The following is a 19,915-nucleotide window of genomic DNA, read 5'->3' as shown; positions in this document are numbered from 1 at the left end:
AGTATAAACTTGGTCACATTTTGACTCCACTGTGAATGACAACAACCTGCCCAAATGCACCAAAGTCACTTTTTCTTCACTGTAGAGTTACAGTTTCTGGACAGCCTCAGAAGATTAAGGAAGGAGGTTGAAATTATATGGTTGGCAATAATAAATTAACTCTAAGCCTAACAGGCATGACAGGAACTCTTTTCAAGCATCACTGTGTGCACAGAAATGTTTAGAGAGAAAATGTACTGACAAAAATCTTTTGACTCATTCATACTTAAGCCAAAAATACATGTGAACTTTCCCCTGTACAGCACACGGAAGATCCTTCTACCAGCTACAGCAGGTATAAAAAACACTTCAAAAGTGAAAGGAAATCCACAACTTTAGAGAAACACCTGTTTTTCATTCTGACTTTTTAAACCATACAGCACGTGCTACCTCTAATCACTCCTAGGTAAGTGATGCTCAGAGCATGGTTATTCCCAGTAGAGTTGTGTTGTCTCATACCTATCACCTAGAAGAGAAACTTTTCTTGTCATTAATCAAACTGCAATTGCCAAGTATTTTAAGAGAAAATGCTGGCAGTAATTGCTCTTTTTAATAGTTTTTTTTATGAAGCTTTCAGGCATTTCTACCCTCAAAGGGCAAGACAGTTTATCAAATGCACGAAGAACCGATTTGCCTCTATTATAAACATTATATACAGTTGAGTGATCAGTTCCTTCATTGAGTTTTCCTTGTAAATGAGACTCTTCATTGTCAACGTGAATGAAGAATACCTTCCATAAAATACCCAGGCAGCTCCTCAGCTGCAGTGTAGCCTCAGCGTCAACCACTGGAAACTCCACATGTAAAACAGATCTAACTTCTGTGCTTAGTCTGTCCCACTTAAACCATTTCATGACTACTTAAGGCTAATTTTTTAAAAAAAGTCAGGATTTTTTAAAGTCTGTTTTTTCTCCTGTCCATTTTTATGGACAGTGTCACACAGTAGCAAGTCTCTCTTTTGAGCTCTTAGTCTCTGAGGGCTGGATTTTTGTGGTGTCTTGTCGAGGTAATCCATGGAGGTAAATAGAAATACACACCAGAAGAGCACCCAGGGAGAAGGTAACAGCTGAAAAGGAGACAAAGTAGTTTAAATAAACACATTCATATAAGAAGGAACCTTCAGCAAGCTATGTAAGTTATGATGATACCTGAGTGACAGTACTGAAGTCACTCTAAACCAAAACAACAAGATATTAATACGCAGCATCTAGCTTTATCCTCCATCCGGTCGAGGGAGGGGATTGTCCCGCTCTGCTCTGCACTGGTGTGGCCTCACCTTGAAAATTGTGTGCAGTTTTGGGCACTGCAATATAAAAAATAATTAAGCTCTTGGAGAGTGTCCAAAGGAGGGCAATGAAGATGATGAAGGGCCTTGAGGGAAAGCTGTATGAGGAGCTGCTGAGGTCACTTGGTGTGTTCAGCCTGGAGGAGACTAAAGATAGACCTCATTGCAGTCTACAGCTTCCTCATGAGGGGAAGAAGAGGGGTAGGCACTGATCTCTTCTCTGTGTTGACCAGTGACAGGACCCGAGGGAATGGCCTGAAGTCATGTCAGAAGAGGTCTAAGCTGGATACTAGAAAGAGGTTCTTCATCCCGAGGGCAGTTGGGCACTGGAATAGGCTCCCCAGAGAAGTGGTCACAGCACCAAGCCTGACAGAGTTCAGGAGGCATTTGGACAATGCCCTTGGGCACATGGTGTGACACTTGAGGATGGTCCTGTGCAGGACTATGGGTTGGACTTGATGAACCTTGTGAGTCCCTTCCAACTCAGCATATTCTGCGACTGAGATAGGGTTAAGAAACGCTCTTAATGAGACTTTCACAGAAAGGTCATTAGTCCAGGTTCGATTTGTGTCAACCATCAGGAAAATGCTCTGCCCAAGTGAGTTTTTAAAACCAAGTGGGTTTTTTTTTTTCCATCTCTTGCTTTATGGTGTTCTTTTTCAGCCAAACACTAATGGTTTCCTCCTTATGCAAGCTTTCCTTGTTTTGTCTCACTGATTCTACATCAGAAAGCTAGTTTTTCCACCATGTTGCCACACCATCTTTGCATTAAAGTTGAAAAGTAAGCAATACCCACAACTAAACACTGAAGGACTGAGTGGGAGCTAATGGGCACAGTATCAGAGACTTGATGGGGAGAAAGTCCTTTGTAGTTGCAGAACAGCCCAGAGCAATCTGCTGTTTCCTCTCACAAAAATTCACCACATCAGTCATGACTCCAGCTGCTGCTTGACTCGCTTTCCTATGGTGGTGTCCACGGCAAATGGGGAAGGTAAAAGTTAACACAGTAGTGGGTGTAATTTAACAGGGATGGGTAAAGCACTTGAAGAAACAGCTGAGGAACTAATTTGGAAGTGGCTGCACCAGACCCAACAAGAAATGATAACTTAGCAACAGCAGTCCCAGGTAAAGAGCTATATCACACATTAAACTGCATCAGAAAGTGATGCATCAATAAAGCTCTTTAAATTAGAAAGAATCTTTCTGTTTGAAATTGTAGCTGCCTCTGAAAGAACAAACCATGAATGCCTTTGGAAGTACAGGATCATTGGGCATCTTGTGCAACAGAACAGGGATGATGGTGCCTTAGTGTGCAGGAGTCCTGGAGAAGACTTGAAATTAAAACCAGAAAAACTGAGAGGAGGCAAAACCACCAGCTTTGGTATGAACTGTGCACAGTGGGCTGGGCAGGCAGTAAACATGCACACGCTGTCAAATCAAAGGCAAAAAGGCACTTACTTATCTGGAGGCCAAAGAGGATGACTGATGCCACAGTAGAGAGAACAATGGCTGCTGCTGCAGAAAAGCCTTTCATAATGTTATCTGTGTACTTAACCACGACCGAAGTGTAGATGCCACCTACGCTGGCAAGAACTGGGAAGCAGATAATATGTTACTATTAGTACAGGTGCAGTAGGTCACTCTTGAAATTATGCATTTTACTCCACTAGTGTGCTCCTTTTGTTTGAGCTACATTATCCTAATTGGTGATTTCATGCAGTGGAACGGGATGTCTGCACGGCATCCAGTAAATCAGACATGGCTAATTTAAAGATTTATCAGTTATTTAGACTGCTGTTTCAGCACAATTTTAAGCTAAGTGAATAATTTCCAAGAAAATGATACTTTTAAATAAAATCCCTCAAAACACAGAAGAGAGTGTGTCAGACTGAATTTGTAGCTTCCTGCAATTGGTTATATAATTGTTAAAAAAGAAAAACAGTGTAACTAAATTCTAAAACCACAAGATACTTACAGATGACAAACCAGACGTAGTACGTATAGCCATAGAAAAACCCTTTTTCAAGAACTTGGGCACCATCTGACATGTACACTCCAACTAAAGTCACCACAATCCCAGATAAGTACAGCTGAATGTTCCTCACCCACAAGGAAGTATCTGAACTCTTTAAGACCTTCTCAAAATAAACTCCTGGGAAAAAAACAAAACAAAAACAAAACAAAACAAAAAAAGCAAAAACATTTAAATGAAACCAAGTGTCATCCTTAATTATTCGTGGTTTAGTACATTTTAAAACCAGACAAGACTACTGCAATCAACTTGTCCTACAGACTGATGAGTTTCACAATGCCGAGGACCTAACACATCCTGCTAAAATCTGTCTTCTATAACAAGATCATTATAATGGGTACGTAACACCAAAAATAGATTCTGTTTCTCTTTACGGATGTAACAATGAACCTTATGGGCCATTGAGGCCACTACTCATTTCTGTTTGCTGTGCCAGGCTTCTGGCCAGCAGTTTCTTCTGCACAATTCTACACCAGAAAAAAAGCATTTCACCATGGCACTCATTATTTTGATAATGAGATAAAATAATACTAATAATGGGGTAAAATATCTATATATTTCAGTAAGATGGAGAACTCTTTTTTTCCTCTCCCCTGGGATACTTTGCAGTGTGGTGGTAAAACACTCCCCATCCCCCACGCCAGGGCTGCACTACGATCTCAGAAATGCTTGTTAGGCCTTGGCCTTGATGAACAGCATCTGAGCTGAGCTCCTCTTGAGCTTATCAGAAACACTGTCTGTTCCCAGGAACTAGTGCTGTCTAATGAGCTCCTGTTTTTTAATGAATAGCCTTGGAAACTTGGAGCAAACCTAGAGCACAGCAATCTCCCTCTGAGCAGGACACCTCTCAGAGCTACCAAACTCCCAAGTTTGCTGTACTGGGAGGACCACTGCCGAATGCCAACGATGGATCCTGGGCTGATAACCCCACTCCTCGAGGCTCAACCCTTCACCTGCTGAGAAGATGCAAAGGCTCCCAACGTGAGCACTGAACTGAAGGGAAATTTTTTCACAGGTGAATACTTTGTACAAACTCCTTTAGGTCTCTGTGAGTGTGAATATCCTACAGCAAATGTACAATGAATGTTGCTTTCTTAGACTCCCAAGTACTTGAGATTTTTAAGCAAGTCAGGCCTGTGAGTGAGTTACTGTTGTGCTTATAGTTAATTCTACAGAATCTGTTGTTAAATTGTTTAAATTAGGCTGTCAAGTTTAAGTGCAGTTAAAACCTTTAGGCCTGAACCATTGGTCAAATCTGGGGCTAAGCTTGGCAGGGGGTACACTTTGAACCTTGTGACCCAACAGGAGGGTGTCCCTCATTCCTTTTTATCCTCACACTTTCCCTTCTTTACCCTTTTTCCATCCCCAGCCTCCACATAGATAATTTTAGCTTGATTTTAGTTTTAGATTGATTGATTTTAGATTTTAGTCCAGTTTTTCTCTGTGTGCTTTAACCACCTAGTAAGCAGTAGTAGAACCTTGCCAACAAAATTTGTCGCGCTTTTACTTTTCTGTTAAACCTGCTTTTGCTGACATGGTTGCCAGTGATTCTTTGAGCAACCTAAATCACCCATTCCCTGCAAGCAGGAAAAAACTAAAACTGAGGCGAGGGGGGCTATATTACCTCAGTGCCGAAACTGGAAATTCCTCAGAAGCCTTGTGCTTGCAGAGCAGCTGGCAAAGCAGCGTTGTTCCCAAACCACAGCTTTGGGGGGGGGTTACAAGAGCAAATCAAAACCGAGGCCTTTCTGCTGGTTGAAACTACAAACTGGTTTTGAGGAAGTGGAATTTATTTTAATCTAAAGCTCTAATTCACGATACCAGGCTGATGATACCATTATTTTCATGGTTTGCATTATTGAAATTCCTCAAATACTTTTTCATTATTCCACTGTGTCAGACTCAAAGGCCGACATTTGACAAGGCCATCACTACCTGCTTTTTTAACCACTGTTCAGCCACCAGGGCTCTGTGGATCTCTGGAATTTCCTCCACATTTCAAAACAGGCAGAGCTGTTCACAGGACTCAGACCTTCTCAGCTATTTCCATGATCTTTTTGGTGAGAGCCCTACTGACTGAAAGTGTATTGCTATCAATGTCACACACGATCCTTCATACAATGTGAGACAAGAATATGAAACAATCAGGAGCCCTAGGCACACACAGTCCCCCTGAAATTCCCAAGTTAGCTTCAAGGAAGGTCTTGCTATTCAATTGTATTAATGAAAAATGCAATTTATAATTTAATACAGTACAGTGAATATTTATGGTGAATAAATTAGAGAGCAGATCTATATTTCAGGGGTTCAAATAATAAAAATCCAAGGAAATATGCTATTATCTCATAAGGATGTAAATTTTTGAAACAACAAACTAGTATTGCTAATAACTGCAGTCCTTAAAAAAACCCCACGATAATAATCCTGAGATTTCTGCCACCCTGAGAAGACCCACAGAGCATAACCTGGTGTAATCAGTGTAACAGAAAGTTGTCTTGAGTATAAACCATACTTGTAAAATTTCTAAACTAAGAAAACAGTAAGCAAACCAATAAACTATGCTTTCAGATTCCTGAATATATATAAAAGTCACTCCACTAGGGAAGATGAAGAATGAGGGCTGTTTAGGAGAAATTAACTCTTCACAACTGTTTTAAGTCACAAAGGATCTGCCATTAAATATCTGTCCAGTGCTCTTATAAGCATCGTTGGGGCCCCGGATACTTGGAAATTATCACAGGATCAACAATTTGAAAAAAAAAACTTCTCTTTTATCTCTTAAGGGACAATACCACACAACTTTGTTTGATTTTGCTGGAATAATAGAACACATTTAACATGGTCAGGCCAGAAACTGAAGGCCTAACGCCAAAAGAACTGCTTCGTGTGAGCGTGGGAAGGAAGAAGAGGAAAAGAATTTGAATAGTATTTATGTTTTCAACATATAAAGCCCCAAGGGCACAGGGAGCTCTGCAGATGAAACACACTGTCCCTCCCAGCTGCCCTTGAGCTTCAGCTGTCAGCAAGGAAACACCCAGGCTGCAATCCTTTTGCAGGAGAAGAAAGCCCTGAGTGTCTCAAGCTGCCTGCATCAGCCTTTCAATGCTCTGAATTTGCAGACCTCTGGAAGCACAGCTGTTGACCTGTGTTATTGGAGAAAGCAGGAGAGCTTTAGGAGACTCTGAAGGCTGCACTGTGAATGCTGTATTGTCTTGTGGCTTGGAAGCATCTAATTAAATAAGGAAATTCATAACTTTCCAGGAAAAGTTGATTGAGCTCTACACAGTTTTATTTAGTGTTTCCGCTTCAAAGTCCCCACTTCACTGAAAAGACACCAAACAAAAATGACTCTGCTCCTTCTGCCAACCAGAAAGTTTTAGATGAGTAATGAACATTTATGCACAGCACAAGGTTATTCTTGCAGGATTTTACAACACTCGAGGTGGGTAATAGTGCCTTGCTTTCTTACAGAGGGAGAGGGGAGGATCCAGTTTACAGCCAGTGAAATATGCCCCTGTGAGTCAAATGTCAAATTAAGTAGTAATTTGCATTTCCTTGTTTCTGAGCACCAGCTCACTTGTTCTCAAGTTTTGGTATCTTTTTCCAGAAGCCAGAGAAACAGCTACCCTGAGGGGAAACACTGGCTGTAGAACAAAACAAAAATAAACAAAACCAAAATCCTTCATGGAGTTTATCCAGGCTTCCTGCTACTCATCTACCTCTCTGCCTTACTCATGCTCCCTCTGCTTCTCAGTTAGATTTACCACCTATAGGATTATGGCAAAGTTTATTTCAAGGCTGAGGTGGTGCAAGGACTGAGCGAGGAGTTCAGTTCCCCTTGTAAAAAAAAAAAAAAAAAAAAAAAAAAANAAAAAGCAAGTATTTTGTGTGATCACCATAAGGGAGTATTCATTGTAAAGCAAATATCAATTAATTGTACAGAGTCATTATGGATGTTCCCTACAGTGTTATTCTAAGCTTTTGAAAGACACTTTCACTTGCAAACCAGCCTTCTCAGTTGTATCATGTAAAACCAATAGTACATGTTCTTAGTCATTTGCTTGCCAGAGAGAATAATCATGTCATGAATCTGCCACAATTACTGCAAGTAGAAGATAATTACGGGCAGAGAGGATAAGCTAATCCACAAAGACTGAACGTGGAATGTTCTGTTTTAAACCCTGTGAGTTCTCCAGTCATTTTGATGTAACCCAGGTACAGAAATAATACCATACCTGCAAATCCTGAACACAGTACAGCCACAGCAATCGCTCCAAACCCTAGCAATGGATTCTGCTCCACCTGCAACATCAACCATTAGTTTAAAAAGGATACAACACCTCAGTAATTTACAATAATTGATTCCAGGGTGCCATGGTTTAACTCCAGCCAGCAATTAAGCACCCTGCAGCCCCTCACTAATTCCCCTAAACCCTCATGGTGAGGAGGAGAATTGAAAACAAAAGGTAAACTTTATGGGTTGGAATAACAACGGTTTAATAATTGTACAAAAATAAAATATAATTCTAATAGCAACAAAATGAGAGGGAGATACAAAACCCAAGAAAACCAAGTGGTGCACAAGACAATTGCTCATCACCTGCTGATCGATCCCCAGGCCATTCCCAAGCACCAATGGGCTCCTCCTGGACAACTCCCTCAGTTTATATACTTGGCAGGATGCTCCATGGTATGGATTATCCCTCTGGCCAGTTTGGTTTGGCTGTCCTGGCCATGCTCCTTCACAGCTTCTCGTGTCTCTGCTCACGGGCAGAGCACGAGACACTGAAAAGTCCTTGACTTTGGGTAAGAACTACTTGGACACAACTGGAACATCAGCGTGCTACCGGCATGATTCTCGTACTAAATCCAAACCACAGCATTGAACCAGCTGCCAGGAGGAAAATTAACTGTATCCCAGCTGAAACCAGGACACAGAGCTACATTGTTAAGTACAGCAAAACTATTAGCATTTCACTGCAGTATAAGATGTGCCTGCTTACCTAGGGCTGTCCTTCAGAGGACCTCAGTGCAGCTGCGTGGCATTTTGTTTTCTGTGGGTACTCTTGCAGTGCTCAGAGGCACTCTCTACGCAGCTGAGGCCAATATTCCCAGCGGCATGACCTGCCTTTCCCACTAATGCCAAAGAAACAGGAGAACTTGTTTCTTTCTGGAAGGGGATTAGGTCAGTGCCTCTGAAGGGTGTGTTTAAATGACATACCCACACAGCACCGGAGTTTCCCTCCTAATTCAGCCCAGTGCTTTGATTCCAAGTTCTCTGCTCCAACAATTACAATGTTACCAGGGCCAACTGCTGGAAACAATCTATTACTCAGACACTCCTAGGATGGTGCACTGGACTGATTATGATGACTGTGGTAATTAATACTAATTGTAGCAATCAGTTGCCTTTCCAACAAGCGAGACCGGAGCAATACCACAAGCCTGCCTGAACCGGCACACCACAAGTGTGAAAGCCAATGATCAAACTAGTTGGATATGTTGTACCTGAAGTGCCTGGAAATAGGAAACAGATACTGCTGAGTGGAATGCAAGAAACTGTACTTCCATCCCAGCCACTGTAAAGTGAAATGCAAGGTACAGGTGAAGTTTATTCTTCATCTGAGGAGGCAAAATATAAACTCTTACCTGTACTTTTGTAGCCTGAGCAGGCTTCCATTGAACAAGGGTAACGCCACCACACAGCATGAACACAGAGAACCACTGCAGCTTACTGAGGGTGCGGTTCAGCATCAGGACTGTGCACAAAGCTGTGCAAGGGATCTTCATCTGGTATGTCACCTGAAGGAGACAGGAATGTAGTATAGAGGATGTGGTTTTATAAACTCCTCCAGAGCAAGAAAATAAAATAGAAAATTTAACTAAAGAGTGATAAATTTTTATATTCATTGACTTCCTACAGATCCTTGGGGTTTTGTAACAATTTTGTACCATTGCCAATTGCAACAAAGTGAACTCGAAGTGGCTCTAGCAGCGAGTGGTTAGCTCAGGAAACCAGAGCAGAGTGTATTCTCTGAATATAACAAAACATGGTTTGGCTTTTAACACTGTGGCTAAAGAGAATACTGTGTGCCAGGCACATGTGCCTCATGAACCAGTAAGGAGAATTGTATTTACAGACCAGTTACTGACAGAAATGTGTATTACCTGGTAGACTGCTGCATCCAAGTTGCTAAGAGCCACAAAAGCCATATTGTTTTGGAGAGCATATACCAAAGATGGAACACTTAATTTTAGCAATTCTGTAGGACTTCCAAATACATTTTCTTTTAAAGATGTTATTAACCTTGCCAGACTTCCAGTTTCTCTGCAAAACAAAATATTAGCATTAACTGAGGGCTCTCTTAAACTGGTATTTTAAAACATAAATCAAATCAATGAATCCATTGGGAAGGTTGAAAAATGTGTTCTCAACAATCAGTTGTACCTTCTGCTCATTAAAAAAACATTAACTGGAAAAAAATCAGCGAGGTTTTCAACAAGTAAAAAACCCTGAAGGTGAGGAAGACACTCTGGAATCAGAAGTTAGATCCATTAATGTGTTATAAAAGTAAACAATCACAATGACTACTGTAAACAGTAGAGTAAGTTACTAAAGGCAGTGGATCAATATAGGCAGTGGAACAGAAGGATGTTGTTCGTATCTCCCCTTTTTAATTGGGTATATTGTGTGTGATGTCAAATGCCCATGATTTTCCAGATCCCCTTTAAACTGGGCCTCACAGCACAGCCAAAAAGGATTGCACCATTCCACAGTACTTTGCTGGAAACACCTCTCATTCCTCAGGCAGCTGTGGGTTCCTCTACTCGCATGTGCTGTGGGAGATGCTGGACTAGCACCAGCACACACGTGAAGAGTGCTGGTGGGGCGTCTGGTGGCCCTGTGGCCTTGCATTTCACAGAGCTCCTTCAGGTAACTACAGCGTGCGAAAGAGCAGGCAGTGGGGAAGAATGTGTTTCTTCTTGCTGCTGTCCCCTTTTGTGGTTTGCTACCAGGGTTTTACATTAGACCTCTGCATTCCTGGTTCTCCCTTATCATTTGCACATCAATCTGGCATTTGCTGCTCACCTGTCACTGCTGCTCCAGTCCTCTCCCCAGTTCTCTGCAAGCCCCACATCCCCCCTTTCCAATCTTCTCTTGCTTGGCCACTAACAAACACCAACATCCAAAATCACTCCTGTCCTCACACAGGCCTCTCAACTTGCAACCTGTACTGCTCTTAAATTTAACTCTCCTTGTGCTTCTATTGCACATAGATATGAACAAATAGCTCACAACCTCCTTAGCACTCCAGAAGCCCAATTCCCCATACTTCAACCATGTCCCAACTTCTTTTTTCACAAATGTACATCATCTATCTGTCCCAAACTCCTATTAGCAATTAACAAAATCCGCAATCCCTTTATGCCCCGGACTCTTTCATTAACAGCCTTGTTTTGGCATATTCTCTTTTCCTGATCAACCCCTAACACTGTGCTCAAGGTTCTTAAACTTTTCCTCTCCAAAGGTTTTTAGACTTTATCTCTCATTATCCTTCCATCCAAGCTTCTCTCCTTCCTTGCCTTCTTCCCCTGCCTTCCTCCCTGCCTCACAACAAGCATATACCTATACCTCCTTTTCTTTCCTTTTTCCTCCTGTAGGGTGAGCAGCCTTTATACAGGCAGCTGCAAGGGATTCTTTTTGTCTTTTTGCCATAACAGAGAGCACACACAAAAGCCAAGACACGTCTGGCCCCAGGGAACCACCATGACAAGAAAATCTATGGACACTTCAAGCAAAGTCTGCAATACAAGGGGAAGAGCTCATGCTACAGCTCAGCATGGTTAGTTGTAGTAGATACAGAACTGCATAAAATGTTGAGCCATTGATATTATAGGCAAAATTTTTTGTTTACTTGTTCCTCGGTAAATTTAATATACTAAGTACACTTAATATATTAAGTAAGAAGTACACTGCAATATCAGATATGAAAATAAAAATTTATCTAGCTTGAATTCAGCGTTCTTGAAGTTGGTCTAGATTTGAATTTAGAAACATAGTCAATTTTCTTTGTGGAATGGTTCAGGTTGGAAAGGACCATAAAGATCATCTAGTTCCAACTCCTCTGCCATGGGCAAGGGCTCCTTTCACTAGACCAGGTTGCTCAGAGTCCCATCCAACCTGGCCTTGAACACTTCCAGGGATGAGACATCCACCACATCTCTGGGCAACCTGTTTCAGAGCCTCACCACCCCTACAGCAAAGAACTTCTTCCTAATATCTAATCTATAACTACCCTCTTTCAGTTTAAAGCCATTTCCCTTCTCATAAATTCATTACCCTGTACCTAAAGCCAGTTCATAGGTATGAATAGGTGAGAGATACTAACAACAAACCATTCTGCAACAGAAGCATGTGTTTGTTAGAAAAGCTGAAGTTAAAACTACAGTTTGTAAATGGGCTCTACTTTTCTTCATCCATCGCTAAGCAATTATGTACCAGATAAGAATGTAGAAAGCGTTATTACCTGATGGTGAGCAGGACTTTAAGTATGATAAATTGAGAGTACAGTTGAGTTAACAAGTAACACAGCCTGAACTATCATAAATTTCTCTTTTGAAAGACAATCCTTTGGCATACATCCATTCAATGTGCCTTCCGGGATATACCTTAAAAGTAAATACACTGAAGGCATCATGTAATAAGGTGTAAGAAAACAAATTCTGCAGAACAATGAGAGTTGTACTCCAGTATCCTGCATACTGCAGTTATCAATGCTGGCTCTTTCAAAAAGAACAGTTACCCACCCAAAATGTATCCTGCTGCACAGAAAAAACAGATGACTCTCTTCTGACAGGTAGTGCAAAGGCACCTTGCCTTAGGTGAGACAAATTGGTTAGGATTTAAAACGGAAGGAAGCTGTAAACGAGACACAAAAGGAAACTGTGCTGGAATTGGTGCTGTTCAGCATATTCATAAGTGGTCTAAAAAGTAGGTTACTAGGAAGCTGGCAAAGTTTGCTAATAACACTCAATTATATGTGATATCCAAAAGGAAACTTTCAATAGTTGCCAAAGAGTCCCTCACTACACTAAGCAGAAATCACTAGATCCTTTGCCATCTGAGAAACAGCTCAGTTACCTGGACAGCAAAGAACAGCATCTGGATCCACCAGCTCGCAGGACATCCTACCAGGAAGAGGTGAGTGTGGCCTGATGAACAGTGCCTGCAGTGCCCATCTCCCTCTCAACTATGGAAAGAAGAACCGCACTACTGACCAGATCAGAATAGACATTATAACCTCCAAACAACTCAGTGAATCAGATTCTTCCCATTTTAATTTGTAAACAAAGCTCAGCTGTCAATAAATAAGAAAGAACCTTAGGAAATGACAATCCTGAATACAGAACCATCTCTAAGCTAGCTATGGGCACCTGTCAAAATTATGAGAGTAGCTCTCTGCTGGTGCCAGCTCAAGGTTTAGCTGTGTTGAGAGAAATGACCGGAATGCTACAAATCCTCAGGAAAGGAACAGAGGCCAAGAGAGAAAGCATCTACACCCCTCTGCCTAACGCCACGGCACGTTCCCATCTTGAATACAAGCATGTAGCTCTGGATCCTGTTTCAAAAGGGATGTAACAATAATGGAAATGCTGTAGGGATGGGTACTAGGATGATCACAGTAAAATCAAACTAAGACTCCCAGCTTAGAAAATAAATGAGTGACAAAAACACAGATCTGTAGAGATGTGAAAAGCTAAACAAAGAAGGAAAGATTATTCATGATATCTGTCAACACAAGACAACAGAGTCCAGTGAAACTTCTAGATAAGGTGTTTATTAAAAAGTACTTTTTCATGTAGCTTGTAATTAAATCGCAAAAGTCACTTCACAGATACAGTAGGGACAAGCATTTCAAAAAGAAACTGGACAATCTCACAGAGCACAGGATTGTTTGGCACTACATCCACAGTGCACACAGCATCCAGGATGGGCACTCCATAAGCTTCTGCCACCAGTTAAGGAAAGCTCAGCCTGTGCTTGCCCTGTTGTCTACACTTCTGTTCTAAGCATCCTCTGCTGACTGCTGCCAAAGGGAGAATGATGGGCTACATGGATTTTTGGCTTTGCAGGGCTGTTCTACAAACATAAACAAAACAGACTTCTTTCTGAGTTAAAAGTAATTTTGATTTTAATTATGTCAAGCAAAAAGACTGTACATTTAATGAACACAATGTTACAAACCCTTAACGAAAGGGATAGCTTACACTGCTGAATTAGGCCTCTCTGCTATACTGTAAACAGCCTGGGGCTCAAGTACACAAGATTTGACAAACTATACACAGGTGAGGCTACCAAATGCCACCCACAGGTCCCTCACTGTTGGGAAACAGGGGTTGCTACAGTCTCCAGAGAGCAGGTGGGATCCACGCTGGTCACAGCAGTGAGAACCACAGCACAACCACGTGTCAGCAGAGATGCTTCTGCCAGCATTTTGTGCTGACAGAGTGAGAAGCCCAGGGTGCATGAAAATAGAAATTTGCCACTGGTTCACACTTGCCTTTTCTAACACACTCCATTTGATGAAAGGTTAAACAAAAGACAGTTTGCCACAGCTGCCTTACCAAATTCAGATATTGCCTCACCTCTAAAGCAAGTAAAATGCCATTTGGATGTTAAGTCGAAAAAACCTGATGAAGATCTGAAGTACATCATGTGACTTCATGTTCCTCTAGCACATAACAGCCAGCCTTCTGATGCACCAAAAGCCACAGTGAGATCGGCACAGACGCTAAAAGAACAAATTCTACCACAATGGCAAGGACTGGACTTTTGGACCAGTCCGAAATATAAAGATTCTTCCTAGGAAGGATGTAGCACAGGGAAGCAGAGAGAAAACACAGCAGACTGAGGGCCTCTCTACTTTTGGATGCTCACGAGTGGATTAAGGTTCTAGCTCTTGGCAGCAGTCTGAGATTACAGAAACGAATATTTTCTGTGTCCACAGCCTTTCGGCGTTGGTTTGCCAGATTAACAGAGACAGCAAAATATCTGTCCATAACACTGTTTGGGAAAATTCATGAGCAGGATCATTAAAATTTTATGTAACTCAGCAGACAATGGTTCACAGTCCAACTTTCATCTACACCAACATTTTAAAGACCCAGAAAACTGCGGCTAATTCATGCTGACAGTTTGAACCGATTCCAAAGCATACAAAAATAGAAAATATGCAGAAAGGACACACCTGAATATTGTGCTGTTTGCAAAGCAGTTTCAGTTGAGCAGGTCACTAACCCGTCCTGAAATTACCCTTCCACAGCACGATTACCCAGCCACATTCCCAACTGTATCTGCACTTTAGTATCTGAGAATCTGAGGCCAGAAGCAAGGATCCGTTTTCAAAGCACTGATCAGCATTCCCACACTTACTTAGCCAAGATGCCCACGCTCAAGAACAACTTGATAACTTCAGTGATGCACACAGCTGTCGTTGAAAAGTAGAGTTCTGCCTCCACTGTCCTCGTGTACCGCAGCGCGACCGTGTACGTGGCAGCCACCAGGGTCATCACGGTGAGGCAGTACAGCTTGAACAGTAAGCTGACATTTTCTGAAAGAAAACAGAGGTCACGACTCAGCATAGCCCTCATTTTAATTTAAGAACTGAAATGGGGGGAGGGCTGTAACAAACACATACTTTGGCAGCATCCAATAATTAACAGTGTTGGGAAACACTTCCCGTAAAAAGGTTTTAGTTAACTTTTAAAGCCTTCTCAAAGAAGCTGGTATAGGAACTCCAGGTGTTTGAAAATAAGATGCTCTCTTGCCTTCATAATCACCCTTCATTCTAGAAAAATTAATCATACATTAATATCTATCAAATAGTAATCAAAAAGACTTTCTGTGCTTTCCTGCTCTTTAGCTGACAGTAGGAGCTCGTTCTGAAATGGCCAGCAGATCTTCTCCACGTAATATGCTGAAGTCTAACAGAGAATTGGCAGACGAGCAAAAGCAAAGGGAGAGGAAAAGTTCAGTATCAGCAAAGAAGGGCATCAGTCTAGTAAATCTTAACAATTAAGGCAGCATTTCCTTCAGCCCTATTTTCCACCTAAGTTAGTAAAAGAGTTTTGCTCAGAATGGTGATGGGACTTCACACAATGGACTTTCTTGAAAAACTCACCATAGAAAACACTAAGGTTATGGTGACTTGAGTAAACTAGACCACACAAGGACTATGTATCATCTGCATTACCCCCTCTGCCTTCCCCACTGCTATACTCCTACAACAGTAGCAATTTATTGTAACTGTTTTGCCCTCGACCAACCACTATCCTGCAAAATCGGGGAGTTAGTCTGTCCCGGGTCTACCAGCACAAGGTAGTTTTCCACACAGCCAGACTCCTCTGAGGCCTGAGAGTTCCATTGGGTGGACACGGCCGGGCTGCACCAGTTCATTCCCACATCAGAGAATGGCTAATCCTGCATCTGAACCAGGAGGAAGAACAGAGCACGACTTCAAACGGACTTCTCTGCACAGAAGCCCGACCACAACACATCAGCAAACGTGTGGTTTCTACGAAACTACCTTTCAAACTGGTAGATTATTCTTTGTTGTGTTTGGCATCTGTCCTGTGGATGTTGGTCATTCAGCAGCACCTTTTGGGCCACTACCTGTCGTTTTCTGAACATCCTAAAAAAACCTTAATTTAACTGGTATAAGTGTATGCACCTCTGCTGAACAGCAAATGAGCGACAAGATAAGAAGATTTGTAATAACTTTGCTCATTTAATATGGGAATGAGTTGCTGAATCCAGTGCAACCAGTGTTTTGGCTCATGTTGCTTTCAAGCCAGCAATGTCTTCAATTGTGTAACATTTCTGCAAGGTACAGTTAATACCTCCTGCTGCTGCAATAATTTAAATTAGCTACTTCCTTATAGATAAAAATCTCACCCACCTCAGTAACCGCTTTTAAAAGGTAGAGCCAATTAATTTTTGGACTAACAATGCTTAGAAGAGACTTACAAGCTGTAATCCAGTTTTTAAATTACATTTGGAATGTGGGGACAGGCAGTGGGAATCCAAGGGCATAACAACCAGGAAATATAATTAACCCAGTCTAGTTTTACAAAAACGTATTTTCTAATGATGTTTTAGTGCTTGCAGAAATTATATTTTCACTGTGTTTTGACACAAGAAGATTTAAATCTATGCACTACTAACTAAAGCTGAATTTAATCCCTGCCTGTATTAACTACTATTAAAAAAAAAAAATAAAAAATGAATGTCCCAAATGGGAAGGGTTTGCAAACTTGGGTAAACCAAATGCATAATTTGGACATAATGAATCTAGACTGAATAGTTCTAGCATTATGTAAAAAGGTATCTGCAGTTAGTTTTCAGCTTGGACATTTCTCCAGCCTGGCTCACGTGCCTGCATTGGTACCAGTGCAGCGCACAGAGGAGAAGGAAAGCACTGCTGGGGCACCCATATCTTCTCCTGACAAATCTGAACTTATACCAGCCTAAAGAAAAGAGCTGAAAGAGCTGAAAGAAGCTGTTGTTTCTTTCCCTGTAGATCCCGCTCAGATAAAACGATTTCCAGCAAAAGGGACCAGACAGGCCAAAAGCCTCAGGATATAAGGGCGGGCCTCCCACACATCTCCACAGCTCATCTAACGGCTCCGCCAGGGCTCCTGGGATGCAGCCAAAGCCAAGCCTGGCACAGGGAGCACAACCCTGCCTGGGCAGCTGGGGCGGTGGGTGCCTGGCACACGCCGCAGGGATCCCTCCTGCTCCTCGCCCTTCCCGGCCACAAGAACTGGAGAGCCCTGTGCAAGGCTCTCCGTGGGGGAAGCTGGCAGAGGGGCAGGCATTGCCTTCCGGATGGATTTCAGCCCTCCTGGCTTGCTCGAGGGTTCTGGTTTTGGGACCACCGGCGCACGGCCTCATTGCACACAGAATCACCTAACACCATCATGTCAACTAGACCATGGCACCAAGTGCCACATCCAGTCTTTCCTTAAACACCTCCAGAGACGGTGATTCCATCATCTCCCTGGGCAGCCTATTCCAATGTCTAATCACCCTTTCTGTGAAGAAATTCCTCCTAATGTCCAACCCAACCATAGCCCAACAGACACCGTGGTGCGGCGGCGCCCGCAGGGTGGGATCGGGCGTGTCCCTGTGCACTGACCACCTGCACCTCGGGATGAGCCCCAAACACGCCGCGCCACGTTCGGACTCTCCCGGAGCCGGAACCGGCGGCGGGGGAGACGCGGCTGCCGCTAATCCTGAAAGCGGAGGCGCGCCGGGGAGCCCCGCACCGACAGCACCGGCCGCCCCCGGGCCGGGAAGCAGCGGTCCCGCACGGCGGGGAGAAGCGGCCCGGCAGCGGCAGGAGAGCGGGGTGGGGGAAGGCAGGCGGGAAGAGCCCCTCCCCGGCGCGACCCCGCGCAGCCCTTTCCTTCCCCCCTCGCGTCCGCGGTGGTGGCGCCCGGTGCCGCAGCCCGCAGCGGGGAGGACAGTTCCACTCCCTCTGGAGCGGGGGAGGCAGGGGGGAGCCGTGGGCGCGCGGGTCGCGCTTCCTCTTGCCGGGGGTGGGAGTGGGAACTGCCCCCGTTCTCCGGCCCTGCCGCCCCCCGGGAGCCGCGGAACCCGCCGAGTGCCCCGCGCCGCCGCCCTCACCTTTCGGAGGCGACATGGTGCTCGCCGAAGGCGCCAGGACCGCCGGGCCGGAGCCGCCCGCCGTGCCCCGCCGCTCCTCCCATCGCACCATAGAGAGCGGAGCGGCCGCCCAGAGCGCCCCGCCGCCCGCGCCGCACCATCGAGTCGGCTCCGTCCCGCCTGGATGTTATCCTGGGTACAATCCTGCTCCACCCGGCCTCGGCGGGAACTGTTTTAGCGGCAGTAAACACCCAGGAATCTCGCACACGTATTTCTCGTTGCCAGGAGAAAGCTCCTCGGTACCGGCACGTTTCTGGCGCTCCGGAACTGCGATGGGGGTTACAATTCCCCAGCACTTTACAACGCCGCAGTAAAATTTCCCCAATGGAAAAGAACAAAGTAGCATAAAAGGAATTTTCACTCATCATTTTTCTAATAAATAAAATGTATTTATTGACCCTTGAAATCACGGAATCGTTAGGGTTGGAAGGGACCTCTGGAGATCACCCAGTCCAACCCCCCTCCCAAGGAAGGGTCACCTGGAGCGGGTGACACAGGAACACACCCATGTGGGGTTTGAATGTCTCCAGAGAGGGAGACTCCACCACCTCCCGGGTCAGCCTGTATAACTGAGATAAAAAAAATGAAACACCGGTTTGTTGGTAAAACCTGTAACTTAAAAGCTTCAAAGCGAATGATGGTCAAAACACAGCAAAAGAAAGTGTTTAATAAAGCAGCAATAGGGTATTCCCCCCTACCCTTTTTTTTTTTTTTTTTTTTTTAAAGCTGCAGCTGGTAATTGCATTCATGTTTTTATTAATAAATCTAATCATTGGTGCCAGCTCATAATTTAAAAACAGGGAGGAGCAGCACATCTGGCTGCTACTCTTTAGTTTATTTTCCCAAAAGATAAAATCACCTAGTGAAAAACCATTTAGTAAAGTTCTTTCTTAGTGCTCTCCTCCAGCTCCTTTGTGTTTTTTTTAATACTGCTTTGTGGATTTATCCCAGTTGTATAACTTTTAAAAGTGAAGCCAGATACCTTGGAAACAGTTAAAATACAAGAGAATGCTGTCCTGCACAATGTCCCCGAAAAATCACTCAGCAGCTTGAATCTTTGAGCTTCATTGTCACAGGCTTGTGTAACAATGACCAGGAAACCATGCTGCACCACACTGCACACACACACACACACACAAAAGGAGGTTTAGAAACCTTAGCACACCCTGTGCAATCACAGTTGTGCACCTGGACATTTTGCAGATAGCAACTTGTGGACCTCTTTGTTATCCTGAAAAGAATCTCTGATCTGAAGTATCCCCTGCTTCCATTTGAGAAGATGTTTCATCTTAAATCTCAAATGATGCGGGTTTTCACACACAGAAATACTGGCTGCCAGTTGCATTGATCAGACCTGGCACATATTTCCCTGACACAGTTACATAAAGCTAAAAACCTTTTCCTGTTTTGCTTTAGCTTTTCAAACATAAACAAAACAGAGCTTTGGAAAAGGCGCCCAGAAGTTCCTATGGTTTGCAGCGTGCTTCCCAGCACACTGTTTAGCCAGCAAATACGGAAATTTCTAGAGATCCAAAGGGTTGCCAGAGTAATCCAAAATAGATTCCCTTTTCTCAACATCCCTGCAATGGGTTACACTCATTGGGTCGGGTTAACACCAGCACAAATGCGCAGGCCCAAGGACCCAGACTGGTCTTACTTTGCTGGTTTTACCTTCCTGACAATTCTACTCTAAGGCTGGAGCTGTGGCAAATGGGTGACTCTCTTATTTCACTTAACAACAGCGTTTCAACAAGCAAAAATTGTATTCAATCTTCAAGAAAATCCCAGAACAGACACTGCACATTTAAATGTTATTTTAGGTGAAAGTCCT

The 19,915-nt window shown here is 43.4% G+C and overlaps 1 protein-coding gene across 1 annotated transcript; it reads right to left on the bottom strand.

The window, feature by feature from the left end:
- Positions 1-174: 174 nt before the first annotated feature.
- Positions 175-18,463, bottom strand: SLC35A1 (solute carrier family 35 member A1). The gene is given in 10 exon segments (XM_027901421.1): positions 175-1,105; positions 2,783-2,917; positions 3,300-3,476; positions 7,592-7,658; positions 9,006-9,158; positions 9,525-9,684; positions 14,791-14,968; positions 18,046-18,192; positions 18,195-18,245; positions 18,248-18,463. Coding segments are annotated over 10 exon segments (1,404 nt in total). The 5' UTR covers positions 18,453-18,463; the 3' UTR covers positions 175-974.
- Positions 18,464-19,915: the final 1,452 nt, after the last annotated feature.

The sequence above is a fragment of the Empidonax traillii genome, unplaced genomic scaffold, assembly GCF_003031625.1.
Source record: "Empidonax traillii isolate 1590-97213 ecotype Southwest subspecies unplaced genomic scaffold, ASM303162v1 scaffold784:size441917, whole genome shotgun sequence".
Taxonomy (NCBI): Eukaryota; Metazoa; Chordata; class Aves; order Passeriformes; family Tyrannidae; genus Empidonax; species Empidonax traillii.
The sequence above is the reverse complement of the archived record's forward strand: the minus strand, read 5'-3'. Positions and strand labels throughout refer to the sequence as shown.